The sequence below is a fragment of the Seriola dumerili genome, unplaced genomic scaffold, assembly GCF_002260705.1.
Source record: "Seriola dumerili isolate Sdu_G_001 unplaced genomic scaffold, Sdu_1.0 BDQW01000088.1, whole genome shotgun sequence".
In the NCBI taxonomy this organism is placed as follows: Eukaryota; Metazoa; Chordata; class Actinopteri; order Carangiformes; family Carangidae; genus Seriola; species Seriola dumerili.
Window position 1 is genome coordinate 448294 of NW_019174343.1, and position 15131 is coordinate 463424.

At 41.1% G+C, this 15131-nt stretch overlaps 1 protein-coding gene across 1 annotated transcript in view; it reads right to left on the reverse strand.

The window, feature by feature from the left end:
- Positions 1-15131, reverse strand: part of LOC111221701 (dihydropyridine-sensitive L-type skeletal muscle calcium channel subunit alpha-1-like) — a 90222-nt gene that overhangs the window by 59168 nt on the left and 15923 nt on the right. The window contains exons 7-9 of the mRNA XM_022745212.1: positions 15016-15119; positions 14764-14909; positions 311-392 (exon numbers count right to left, since the gene is read on the reverse strand). Of these exons, the coding sequence (XP_022600933.1) occupies positions 311-392; positions 14764-14909; positions 15016-15119 (332 nt within the window). The remainder of the gene's footprint in view (positions 1-310; positions 393-14763; positions 14910-15015; positions 15120-15131) is intronic.

Sequence of the window (15131 nt, forward strand, 5' to 3'; positions counted from 1 at the left end):
GAGAAAATATCAGAAGGTGTCAGAATCCCCTATCTAAGCCTAAGAAAAGGGGATGATGGTAGGCGGCAGGAGGTCAGTCATGTCACATATCTGAAAGAATAAACTGTATGATCATGATTGAATCTTTTCTTCCACAGGACTATCATGTTTTCTCCTCTCTCAACTCAACAGCTCTCGCTGCATAAAAAGAATTTTAACGTTAAAGAAAATATCTTTTGTCAAAAACACAGCTGAGCCTTCATGACACATATGTACAAATGTAGTGTACACACCCCTTTGTTTGAATAGGAACATAAGAAGCTGTACTGACTAGTAATAGATGATCAGCTGCATCGTGTCCATTTTGCCGACACTTCCGGTCTCTGATCCTCCATTTTCCAAGGTTAGCAGGCCTGATGAAGACACACACACACACATTACTGATGATATATCTGGAACTTTAGAGTGGTGTGAGGCGTGCAAACTGAAGTGGGCTGAAAAACGTCAGTCCCTAAACAGTCCCAAGTCATGCTAAAAATGCTCAGCTGCTCGACAAAATGTCATGAACCTGGGGTGCGAGTAGCTCAGTTGGATGAGCATCCGCCCCATGTGTAGAGGCTACAGTGCTCGCTGCAGATGGCCCCGGTTCGAGTCCCGCATGGGACAAGCCCTTACCTGCATGTCATTCCCCCACTCTGCCTCCCCATTTCCTGTCTCTCTCTACTGCACTATCAATAAAGGCACAAAAAGCCTGAAAAAAAAAAAAATTATCATGAAACTTTTTACAGACGTCTCACCAGTTCCAGGAGTCTCTAGCTCCCTGACTACTGGAATCGTCTTTTTTTTTAAGAAGAGACAGAGAGACAGAGCATCCTAATTCTACTCCACTTTTCTTTGTGGGGGGTCTCTCTGTCATCTTCCATCAGTTCAGTTGGGTGTCCTGCAGTACCATGGCAACAAAAGTCCAGAGGAGAGTGAAGGGCATCACAGCCTAATAGCACTAAAACGATTTCAGTCACTGTACTGTTTGCAACAGTGATTTTTCACTTGCCCCTAGTGGCTTAAAAATGGGTGAATTTGTAAGGACATTAATCATTGTGTTTTTTGGCACAAGTTATGTTTAAAAAACTTGAATTGTGGTGGTCCTAAAAGTGATATTGGGGAGGAGATGTAACCTCAGGTAGTTTAACATTCTTCACATTACTTTTTTTCCTCAGCCACTTCCACTTCCTTCTGTTGCACTTTACAGTGAACGTCCACTGACTGTATCACCAGACTGCAACCAAAATGGTCCCATATGCGACTATCCCAATTTTGTGAGTCTGCCAGTTAAAATTAACACATGGTCGCATATATGCCAGTACACGATCATTATTCATTAGGCCACTGTTGCCCTGCATGTACTGCGTTGTAGAAAGTAAAGTAGTTTCTTTTCCTTCCCAGGTTCAGTCTGTCTGACTACCTGCAATTTCATCAGAATGCAGCTGCAGGCAGGGACTGACATAGACACTGAGCTAACCTAGTACCTGTGGTTGTGGTATGAGGGCAATGCTACATTGTGTATGTAGTGTAAGCAATGTGGTCTGTTCATTGCAGACAACTCTTGTTACCAAGTCAACGCAATTTAAGCTTAAGTGATGCGTGTGATGCGTGTAATGTGTGCGATGTGTGTGGTATGAGTGAAGTAATTTACAAAGAATGAAATCAGTCCTGGGGATGGTTTTTTATTACCAACATTTTATACTCAACTACGCCTCCATTGTGAAGCCTCTTTTCGCCCTTATAGCCAGTCAAAAAAAGGTTGGAAAGTTAAAACAAAATCTGTGTCTTCAGGAAGCTCAAGCCCACAAACTGGACCGATGACTGTGACTCTGCTTTTCTCAGCCTCAAGCAGAAGCTTCTCTACTGTGCAGTCCTCGCACACCCGGACTTCTCCAAACCATTTAACCTGTCCATTAACGCTTCGCTTGACAGCGTCGGGGCAGTTTTGTCCCAAATACCAGACATGTCTTATCACCTTTGCAAGCAAGACCCTCACAGGCTCACAAAAGAGGTATCCAGAATTTTTGGCACTCAAGAAAAGTTGAGTCATTGGTTGAGGGGTCATTCTTTCAAGTGTGGACCAATAATAATCCCTTAACCTATGTAATGACAAAACCAAAACTTGACGTTTGTGAACATTGGTGGGTGGCCAAGGTATCCCCTTACATGTTCAACCTCAAATATATCCCTGGGGTGAAGAACAATGTGGCTGATGCGCTAAGTACGGACTCTTTTGCATCAGTGACTCATATGAGAAATCTTCTGGCTGAAGTCAAGGGAACCGAGGAGGAACGAGTCCACGATGTTTTCCACAGCAAGGTTCAAGGCAAGGGCAATACAGTTTCTCAAGGCTCTTCCTTAGGTGGCACCCTCAGAACAAGACACACTTCCAGCCCTTTCTATTGATGAGCTCCGGCACAGCCAAGAACTGGACCCAGTCATAGGGGAGGTCCTGTCATTTGAGGAGCGGGGTAAGCTGCCATCTAGATGAGAGAGTAGTAAGTTAACTCCTAGAGCACAAATTGTACAAGCAGTGGCACCAGCTTAAAGTCCAAGATGGAGTCCTGTTGAGGATCACTAAAGATCCCTCAACCAGACAGAAACTGTGTCAGTTTGTCTTACCTGCTAACTTGAAGATCAAGGACCTTTCTGATTTTGGGTCTGAGCTCTGCCTCATGAGCTAGACACCATAAATGTTGGATCTTCAGTTGTCTATCAATTTATTGGCTATCATAAATTAAGAAAATATTAATATTAAAAATACTAATATTATGGGGCGTTGAGTGGCGCATTGGGTTGAGCAGGCACCCCATATGTAGAGGCTACAGTCCTCGCAGCAGCAGGCCCCGGTTGAATCCTGCATCGGATGGCCCTTTACTGCATGTCATTCCCCCTCTCTCTGCCTCCCCATTTCCTGTCTCTCTTTACTATCCTGTCCAATAAAGTTACAAAAGCCCAAAAAAATATACTTCAAAAAAAAAAAAATACTAATATTAAATAATAACTTTAAAATGAATTAAAGTCCTTGGGGGCACCAGCCTAAACTAATAGGCAAAATACCCAATAGATAGATAGATAGATAGATAGATAGATACTTTATTTATCCCCTAGGGGAAATTCATGTGTCCATTATTGTTGATAATAATAATAATAAAAACAGTTAATAATAAATAAACAATAATAATTAGATTAGTCCACTTCCTTTGGATCTCCTGAACATCTCTGTTCTGCAGCGCAGTGAGATGAGACGTTTGCTGCACCTGTAGCTGCTTCTCTGTCCTGCCAGAATGTTGTGGAGAGGATGGTTGATATTGTCCAAGATGGCCTCCATCTTACATTGCATGTGTCTCTCCACGACAGTCCTTGAGTGAGTCCAGACTCCTGCACAGCACAGACCCAGCCTTTTTAACCAGCTTATGCAGTATCTTTGTGTTCGTGTCTGACATGCTGCTGCCCCAGCAGACTACAGCAGACGCGTACACTGGCCACCACTGACCGATAAAACGTGCAGCATTTCACTGCAGATGTCAAAGGACCTAAGCTTCCTGAGGAAAAAAGAGCTGGCTCTGCCCCTTCTGGTAGATGGCATCCGTGTTCAGGGAAGTGTTGACCAGGTGTTCAGAAGGAGGCAGTTCTTGTAGCTCCATTCACTGAAGGCCATTGTCAGATCCCTGTACTCCTCTTCCTGCCCGTTCCTGATACAGGCCATAATAGCTGTGTCCGCCATATACAGGGTGAACAGGAACGGAGCCAGAACAGTCCCCTGTTGGGCCCCAGTGCTGCTCATCACTTTCCCAGAGACACAGTTACCCAGCCTGAAGTACTTTGGTCATCTTGTCAGGTAATCCACAATCCATGACGTGAAGCAGGGATCCACCCCCATCCCTTCCAGCTTGTCTTTAAGAATGGGGGGTTGGATGGTGTTAAATGCACTTGAGAAATCAAAGAACATAATCCCCATGTAACCACCTGGCTCATCCAGGTAAGAATGGACCCGGTGGAGCATGTAAAGGACGGCATCATCCACTCCAATATGTTCTTTGTAGGCAAACTGTAGGGGGTCTAGTGCATGTTCAACCTGTGGCCTCAGAAGGTGGAGAAGCAGCCACTCCAGTGTCTTCATGATGTGTGATGTGAGGGCCACCGGTCTGTAGTCATTTATCTGAGCCAATCGTCCAACTTTAGGTACCATAACAAGACATGATGTTTTCCACAGGACCAGGACCCTCCCTGTTTGTATGCTTTAGTTAAAGATCCCCTGGAGAGGCTCAGCCGGCTGGGCTGCACAGTCCTTTAACAGCCTAAAACACACACCATTCGGGCCTGTTGCTTTTCCACGTAGCCTCTTGAGCTCCGCCATCACTTCCTCTGCTGTAAAGGACAGGAGACTTGACCCCAGTGTGGAGGGAGTTGCAGCTGCAGTGTCAGGTTGTGGAGGAGATACCATAGGAAAATCTGCAACTGTAGCAGTGGGAGAGAGAACAGGTGAGGCTGTGTCAAACCTGTTATAGAACAGGTTGAACTCATTGGCCTTGTCCACATCACCTGGTGTTGCCTGGCTGTTCTTCTCTTTATAGCCAGTGATAATAATAATGATACTCAGATTTTTATAGCACCTTTAAAGGTACCCAAGGCCGCTTTAAAAGGAAAGAAACACAAAATAAATAAAGAACAAATAAATGAAAACAAGATAGGACAGAATAGGAATGGCAGAGATTGTAGGGAGATGAGGCAGCTAGAGGCCATAGGCCATAGGCCTTGGTGGTGGTCGTCCTCCCCTTCCACATCTCTCTGGTGTTGTTTTGCTGCAGCTTCCTCTCTACTTTCTTTTTGTAGTCCTCCTTCGTCTGCTATAATCTCCTCTTCAGCTCATGTTGCACACACCTGAGCATCTCCCTGTCTCCATCCCTGAAGGCCTCCTTTTTCTGGTTGAGAAGGGTCTTGATGTTACTGGTGATCCAGGGTTTGTTGTTTGGAAAGCAGTGTACAGTCCTTGCTGGTATTACAGTGTCCATACAGAAGTTATTATAGTCTGTGGTACATTCAACCATTCTATCAAGGTAAGGGTCCTTAGTTTTATCATTTTCCTGTGACTCCAACAGTACATTCCAATCTGTACACTCAAAACAGTCTTTTAGAGACTCACTGGCCTCAGGATCAAACTAATGGTTGTATGTAAACAACTATGGCGACAATGAGGTTTAAGACCAACTACCAACAGTTCAATATCCCAACAGCAGATCTTTTCCTTCACTGTGATGTGACCGGGGTTGCACCATCTATTGTTCACAAGCAGGACCAGTCCTCCACCTTTATTCTTTCCACTTGCTCTGGTGTCTCTGTCTGCTCGTACTGCAGTGATGCCGGGTAAATCCACACAACGGTTGAGAGTATTGTCGTTTAACCAGGTCTCTGTGAAACACATGAGACTAAATTCACGATATGCTCGCTGTTTCTTCACAAGTGCCTCTTGTTCATCACACTTGTTAGCCACGGAGTTAACATTTCCCATGAGGATCGATGGTAGAAAAGGCTTATATCTCCATCTCCTAGCCTTTAGCTTAGCCCCGGCTCTGCATCCATGGAACAGCTTCTTCAGCTCAGCCAGTATGGGATGTTTATTTCCATATCTGGTAAACTTTAAAGCCAGGAGTTCTTCTTTTGTGTACATTATTTTCTCCATTGTCAGACGAAACAACAACGTTGAATAAAAAACATCAATCGACAAAAAAATATACTTATACAAATATATTGCAAAAAACTATGAGCTACGTGGACTTGCTGCCACTTGTTGCCAGCGCATCATTATTAATATTATTTCAGTCTCAATTTATTACTATTAATCTAGAATTATGATTAATAATTACCTTAATAATTATAAACAAATTAACATATCAACAGTAAGTTAAAGTTGAAGGATTGGAATTCTACTAAGTAGAGGTTGGCAACGTTCACACTTGTGCAACATTAAACACACCAGTAGTTATACTTAAAGACATTTATTTACAATTGAACAGAGTAAAAAATGCAATGTCTAATCTAGTATATTCAGGTGTGTGTGTGTGCGTATGTGTGTATGGGGGTGTGTCTGTGGGGACACAGACAAAGGCAAGATGGCCGATTCAAAGTGGTCACTGTGACCACATGACCTGAACAAAGAAGGCTACACAAAATGGCAGTAAACAAAGAAACTACTCAAAATGGCTGCTGAAACCACCTAGTGTGTGGGGGAGGGAAGGTGTGAGTTTCTTTGTTAGCCTAGCTTATGTAATCTAAAGGTACCAAGTTAGAGGGAGGAAGTTAGCTTCATGCAGGTTGTAGAACTGAGACGTACTACAGGTATGTGTGTGAACATACAAGTACTTGATGTATGACTGACCACAACATAAGCAAACATTACAACAACAAGACATCAATCAACAGGTACATTAACAAAGTTAAGACTTCTGCTGTTTAACTGTGCTGTGCTAGGGGAGGTTAGGCCCAGTCAGTTAACATTACCCAGTCCTTGGAACAAAACAAAGAGGTCAATTCCAGTGTTGTTGTAAAGTCCAGTGAATTGGGTGTTTTCCTGGTGGAGTAAAGTCCTGTCTGGCTGTGTGACTTCCACTGCTATCTTCTTTGTTCTCCTCACATGGTTAGCTGTTCCATGCTTACTCTGCTGTGACTCCTGTTGCTTGGAAAATCAGCTGGCTGACCTTGTGTTGTAGCCACTGATTCTGAAGAGAACTTTGGTTAACTCTCAGTTAATCCTAAGCAGGTCGCTGCTGTTGAGGAGAAGAGTGTTTGCAGTCTGCTGTCAGCAGGCCGGTAAGAGAGCTGGTTTCTCAGGTAGCAGGGCTGGCCTGGGCTGGGGCTTTGATGCCCTTTTAAGAGCTGAGAGGGGAGAGCAGGAGCTGCTCTCCAGAGCAAGCCGAGAACACAAGAGAGAAAAGAGCAAAAAAGGAGATCTGGTTTTGTTTGGTGACATCCTGGTGGGTCACATGTCACACACTGACCAACACTGAGTGCTCAGTGAGGTCCCTGGGGGAGGGTCATCCCCAGGTGTGAACAGTGAGGAACTGTGGGGAAGTGAGTTCCTTTGTCTGTGGAGCAATGAAACATCTGGTCTTTTGAATGACACACTGGTGTGCACAATCTTGCAGCGCATCAATGGCAAGCCAGAACCCTACACCTCACCAGACAATACTTTTTCTGGCTGCAAAAGTGCTGCCAACAATGTATCCAAGCAAAAAACCCTGAACCAGCTGCCTAAACTCCCTTGGAGAGCATCAGCACTTCTGTATCTATGGTTTTGGTGTGCATAGATTTTTGGAGGCCTGAGGATCTCATCAGAAGCCTCTGCAGATCGTAAACGCCTATGGATATGAGGGGGAATGTAGTCGATAGAAGAAATGACAATAATGTGTTAATTTCACCAAAATCCGTCATATGTTCTGTTGTTTCGAATTTCCCTTTTTGGTGTTGGGAGTACTGTATTAGCCTGCGTTATTGCGCCCTGTACTGATTGCTAGGGCGTCACGCATCACTTCCTGTTTCTCATCCCGCAGTATGTTTGTTTATAATGATTAGGGCACATGAATCCTGTAATTTTATGTTGCGTATTTTATGTTGGTACATTCAAGGTGGTGGAGACCACATGTTTCTTTGTTCCACAGACAAAGGAGCTCACTTCCCCACAGTTCCTCACTTTTCACACCTCGGGACTACCCTCCGTTATGGACCTCACTGACCAGTCAGAGTTGGTCAATGTGTGACACATGACCCCCCAGGGTCATATATATGTGTCATATATACTTTAGATTAGACATTGTATGTTTTACTTTGTTATATTGTAAATAAATGTCTTTAAGTATAACTACTGGTGTGTTTAATGTTGCACAAGTGCCAACCTCTGCTCTAGAACTCTGATCCTTCAACTTTGACATACTATTGATATGGTAATTTGGTTTTAGTTATTATGTGCCTGCAATGCAATAGCATTGATGACATATATTATTATTATGTGCCTGCAATGCAATAGAATTGAAGGCATATATTATTATTCTGCATTCTTTTTTCATCTTATTCATCTTCCGTATCAAAAATTCTGTGCATAACTAGTCTTGCAGCTTTGAGAAAACCCAGACAATATATAAATCAATGCGTGTGTCTCGATTGGGAATGGTGTGCTATGACTTTTCTAAACCATTCGAATATCTATGGGAGAAGTGGGAGAAGCTCTAGAACGCCTCTGAGAAAATTCTGTGTAACTTGTCCTCATGGCCACATCAGTCTCCACACATCACAGCTTCCTCTATAGTAGAAAAAATTCTCCTGTTTCATAGCATGTGTCTAACTTAGCACAGAGACTTACAGAATTTGAACATGAGCCTCAAAGCAGTGGGAGTACCCTCCATCCATCCCATTGACTACAATACAAATTCAGGAGCAGATTTCCCGAGAAATGCATAAGTGAAATTTTACTGTAACTTGCTCCTGTGTCCACATTTTTGGCTCTTGAAACACCAAAGGCAAAAATTGAAAAAAAAACGGCCATGGTCCACTCATGGTTTTGATAGGAGTGACCGTTTTTTCACAAATAGCAGTCGTTTGAGAGGCTTGCCGAGACAAAATCACACCCAGATCTTAGTCAGCTCTGTGTCTTTCGTTGTGTGTGTCGTTCAAACCAGCTCGTTAAGAGACTCTTTGATCTCTGTGATGTTTACAAACACAGCCACACACACACACACACACACACACACACACACACACACACACACACACACACACACACACACACACACACACACACACAGAAAGCTGTTTACAAGTTAGTGCTCATAGAGAGAGATTACAGTTCAGACTGGACAGTACAACAGTAAATACAGCAGCATACATATTGAATTTACTTTGAGCTTTGAGCTACAGGAACTGTTCAACCATCATAATAGCTCTCCCATAGACTGCAATACACACACACCACCCCCACCCTTCACCACCACCACCCCATTTTTATCACTGAAGGGAGGCTAAATAACAGAAACACCTGTGTATAATGTAATATACACTACATCCTCCACAGTGATCAATTGAATCAACAAATGTCTAAAACTATTTTAATAATAAATTGCCAAATGAGAATATTAGTAATTAGCAGGTGTATGCTCAGGCTCCAAAGTGCCTAACTGTGATGAATTGGTTGATTTCATTGCTGTTCTCACCTGAGAACTGATATATCTGGTAACCTAAAGATGTTTTTTAATTTAATCGTTTTATCATATATTATAATTATCACCCTATAACATATACGTTTTACCCCTCTCTCCCCAATTTCAAATGTAACAGAGTAACACGTTTACTCAGAAACATTTTAGCTAATTTACTTTTATCTGAGAACATTTTTACACATTGATTGACTTCTACCAATGTCTTTTCACTAATAGTAATGAGGCCGTTCACATGTTGACATGCTGACGCCAGTGTGGTGTCCTATCACTAGTCAGTTTCTGTTACTGGTTGAGTTTACCGTTGCTGTGTCTGAACACAGTTAATGTTGTTGTTTTCTTCATCAGGGTGTCTAACTACCTGCTGTACATTCAAACTTACACTAGTTCTGCTCCAGCACTTAGGAGTTCCCTGCTCCCTCTAGCGACTTTCACTAACACAACAGTTGTTTACATGCTGTTCAGATCTGCTAGTTACTTTAGTTTTGCAGTTAGCACTAGGTTCTCTCTCTCTCCCTCTCTCTATTGCTCACTCGGTGTGGTGTTGTTGTAACTTCACTGTAGCAGATTGTGATATTTACTACATCTTCAGCGATGTGTGCTGTCTTTAGGCACAGTTCCACTCGCTATCAGGACTAAAATTATAATTAATAATAACAATTATTAATGTTATTAGCTGTCATTACTCAGTAGGAGCACTACAGTTGCCATTACATTACTATTGCTGTTACTGCCGTTACTATCACTATTATTAATATTGGTATCATTGCACATTCTTGTTCTTTTCCTCTGTGCTCTCTCTTGCTCTCTCCCTCTATTTCTCCAACCCAACCAGTTGAGGCAGATGGCTGCCCACCCTGAAACCCTGACTTGACTTGAGTTGACTAACCGGAGCTATCTGCAAATTCTAACTGCCATACCTGAAAATCTTCGTCAAAAAAAGTCAGACAAACTCTTTTAAATCCCACAATTCCATTTTGTCCTGCATCACCCAGTTTTGCTCTCATTCTGACATCTTTTACATTTTTTTAGGAAGTGATGGGAGTTCCCTCCACCTCTCCCATTGACTGCAATACAAATTCAGGAGCAGGTGTTTGTCTAGAATTGTGAGGACAATTTTGGTTAAAAACCATTATTGTGAGGTCATTTTGGCCAGTCCTGACAACTTCAAAGGGCTGTTTGAAGGTTAACCTTACACAGTTCCCAACACCACAAACACACATACATTGAAAGACACACAAACTCCATCACCATCAAATGGATAAGTGTCTCAACCTGGTAACACAAACTTTTCGGAGGCTCTACGGTAGACAGCTCTAATGACAGACACAACAATACACACGCATATTGAAAGACACACACAAACAGCAGCTTACTTTTTTGATATTCACGTTCAACCACGTAAAAAGAACCTACTGGAGGTTCTGTTGGGCAGCTCTACTGCTACACACACACACACACACACACACACACACACACACACACACATTGACAGAAACACACAAACAGCATCTCAACAATTTGGATTAACCTTCAAAATAAAAGTTTCAACATCGTAAGAGGGAATTATTGGCTCTGTTGTACAAAACCTACTGCCAAACACAGAAGCACAGACACTTTCAAAATAAGAGTCTCAAAAAGGTAAGAGGTAAGGTAGGACATAAAAGTTCAATCTTAGAAGCTATTGTCTATATGGGGATATAGTGGTATAGCTTTATTGCAGATCAACTTCTGTTAGGGCTTGTACATGCGTGTATATGTTACGCCCATGAAGTTGTGTAGGGGGGTGACACACTTTAAAAAAATTAGTGCCTGTGAGGACAAACAACAAAGGCACTGTGGGTGGGCTGGTCTTCAGTTGCTTTACTTAAAACGTTAACTGCCAACTAAATCAATACAATCATCACAATAATCACTATAATCACAATATCAAAATTACTCTATTTCAAAATGCAATAAAACTATTCACCAGATATTTACAATGTTAATTCTATATCATTTTACTATTTATAAATATAGTCTTTCCCTATATAAACAATTATCTTATTTCCCTTTATATATCAAATCACAAAACTGGTTGCCTAGCAAAGGTAAACTATCCTGTGCTGTTAATCAGCTGCGGCTCGCGCTGTAGCTGTTATATTCCGTTTACTAACTGCCCAGTTAGAAAATAACAAATTAACAAAACTATTGGGACCTAATGACAATATATACAAAATATAAACCACAAAACACTGTAACATTAACTTTCACACACCCACATCTACCACCGGAGGAGGGCAAACTTCACCTCTCACTTGCTTCTGTTCGAAACACTAAACTAACACGGACAGTTACACATTTAACATATAAGCAAAATTATCAAAAGCATATAACAATACACAAAACAGAAAGCACACAATATTTACAATATGTACAACCCTTTTTCACCTAATTTACCCACCTGTGAGGACAAACAACAAAGGCACTGTGGGTGAGCTGGTCTTCAGTTGCTTTACTTAAAACATTAACTGCCAACTGAAGATTGCAGCTCGCCCACAGTTTATATAGCCTCACAGGTCGTCTTGTGCCTGGAATATGAATGTTTAAAATCTTAACTGGGGGTGTCTGTAAAAATATAAAACATATATACATATAAACAACACACAATAATAAGTGGGCAATTAAATTAATAAATGATATTAAATAATTATCCTATGTGCCACATATACATGTCTTGCTATGGTTGTAGGGGCAAATTTGAGTTTGTAACCATCAGTGTGAGGTTATTTTGGCCAGTCGTGACAGCTTCAAAAGGCTTTTTGAGGTACACCTACAGTGACTGAGGTCAGTGTCAGGATGAGGTCTACGACATGAATGAAACTGAAAGCTGAGCTTTCTGATGAGTCTGCAGACATGCAAATTCATTCTTCCATGTTCAGGTTCTCAAAAAAATATTATTCATGGTTCTAGAAAGGTCTTATGAAAAACATCTTGTATGACTCCTTTTGCAATCTGGAAAACAAAGCACTAGGTCAGACTTACTACCTCATGACATAAATATAGTTCAATTATCTTTAATCAAAAGCAACAGTGTAGTTTTTTATTTTTGTGAACTGAGACAAAATACTGACATGCTAATTTTAGCTACCTAGAGAACTGCATATACAAAGCTTTTCAACAACTTTGTCATAACACTGTACTAAATGGCAGAAATTTGAACTGGAAAAAGTCTCAAAATTATTTTTTACTTCCTTGACAGGGATAATGGTATGAGATTTCGACACTTTGAGGCAGAATAAAAATGGTGACATACCTTATGGAGGTTTCCTTATCAATCCAGCTCTGGACATCTGTGACAAAAGGCTGAGCAGGTTGTAGTAAGGCTCTCCCTTTGTGGCGACAGAGACTGGTTTGCATATGTGCTCCAAGGTCGAAATCAACAAAAATAAAATGGAAACTGCAATAACATCCCTAACACTTTAGCAAGATCTTGTAATGTCAATTTTAAAAATTTAAATCTCACACTTTTCTTTCACCTTTCCAAGATGCTCAGCTGTTTACAGTAAAGTTTACAGTAAATTCCCGTAAATAATGGCATTCTCTGAAAGTGCTGTAATCATGTTTTTTTTTCTCCCAAATCGCATTGCAGTTAACAGTATGGCACTGTCTTACATTAAAACAGAATACTGTTCAGATTTCACTGTAAATTTACATCAAAGGTTTACAGGCTTCCATCTAAATGCATTCCTTCACAACAGAACAGTAACCCAGATAACATCTGTGACATCACTTCAACTTATGACCAAACTTCAGTCCAAGTGGGATGGGGCACTTCAAAAAGACTAATACTCCCCCTCCTCAGAAATCTCATTTTTAACCCGTCTTCAACCATAGTTTATCATGGTACAACAGTACAACATGGTCAAAATACATGAAACCAGGATTGTCCCCCCTTTTTTTTCATTTCATAGATAGATTGGATATTTTAGTGATATATTGTCCTCCAAACTGGAAATGTCACTCGTTTTCATTTCAGAAATCTGGTCACCTTACTTAAATTGGGCTGGGGCCTGCCAGAGCTGAGCTCCCCTCTCCTTCAATATCATATTGTTGTATCACATTAGTTTTTTTAAAATCTCCCTTTAAACCTAAAAGCATATGAGTGACATACACAGTCTCTAACAGTGCGAATAGCATCATTTGACACTCTGTGAAATAATTTTGCTCCGTGGTAAGTTGAAGGCATAGGTTTAAGGTTATTGCATGATAAGACAGCTAACGAGAACAGACAAGACAGAGAAACAGCGAGTTATTCAGACCATCAGGGCAAAGTGAGAAATATCCATGAATCTGTTATTGTCATTTATTCCTATTCTACTGCTCCTCTTGTTCAATGCGCAAGCAGGCAGGTGTGTGAGTTACGTTCTGTATCTCTGTCAAACTGCAACTTTCTCATGATTCAAGTTTTTAGGTTAGGTATGCTTATACAAAAATCATTAATGTTAGTGTACCTCATTATGTAAATCTAGTGACATAATTTTATATATTTTTTTAACATAATTAAAGAAGAGAAAGGACAAACAGAGAAAGTTGAAAAGTTGATTGAAAAGTTAGTGTGGAGCCCTGATCACATAGAGCCGCATCATCACAAACTCCTGCGGCACAGATCTGATCACCACACAGAGGAGGAGGAGCTCAAGAAGAAGAAGAATCTGGACTCTCAGAAAATAAACAGTGGAAACTTTGCTTCTCAGCACAACACTGTCAGTGAGACACTGCTGTCGCTGGACCAAACACATCCAACCTTAGCTCACATTTGACAAGTGACTGTTTCTCAGTCAAAAGACAACAGGAGGAACAGCAAACAAGAAAGACAAGAGACAAACATATGAGACCTAGGATTGATCCTTGCTGCCAGATGGACTGTAAGACATAAAACAGCCAGTAGTCCTTTATCTTCTGATTAAAACAACCTCATTGAAATCACAGGTCAACAAAATGAAGAAAACTAAACTGATGAAATTAAAGATTCTAAATGCTTTTTTCTTCATTGTTGATTCTCAGATTGATTTGAAACACACCAGTCAGCTGTTCAATGTTTTGATCTGTAAAGACTTTCACTTAGTACCAGGACAACCTATTCAGAGATCACAGCTAGATAATATTTTGGCAGAAGAAAAAACTTACACTATAAATTATATTACTTTTATATACATTTCGGACTATGATAAGTAGTAATTATACATTTTTTTGACAGCTGATAGAGCAAAAGATGGTGAAAAATACATTATAAGAAGATTTATAGCAGGACTGCATCTTTCAAGTATCTGTATCTTTGATATCCTGATCAACAAACATAACTTATAATTTCAACAAAAAAGGGCAGTAAGCAGAGATGGTGATAAACATGAAACCATATGTAAACACTGATAATGATGAATGTTCTTGTTGCCAGTTTTCATCACATCTTAAAAAAGGGAGTGACCTGTACTAAGGAGATGCACCAATCCTATTATATTCTATTCTATTCTACTCTGTGTGCCTTGTGTCTTACCCTGTCTCTCCTGGTCATTGTCCATGACCTCAGCCTGAGTGATCCACTCCATATAGCCCTTCAGGTCCTCATCTAGCTGCTGGGTTTCTCTCAGCTTCTGAAACTCTCCTCGGGACTTGGCCTTCTCTCGCTCCTTGGTGAACTCACTGGTGGGAAATGAGAAATGATCTTAACTAAAAGACAAAGTGAGAAATAATGTGTAGAGCAGACTCTAAAGACATCTGAAAAAGGGTTAGGTTTAGAGTATCCTACCCACTGAGCACTCCCAGAACCAGGTTGAGCACAAAGAAGGACCCAACCAGGATGAGTGTGGTGAAATAGATCCATGGCCACTCCATTCCTATAGCATCATTTACCTGTCGGACAAA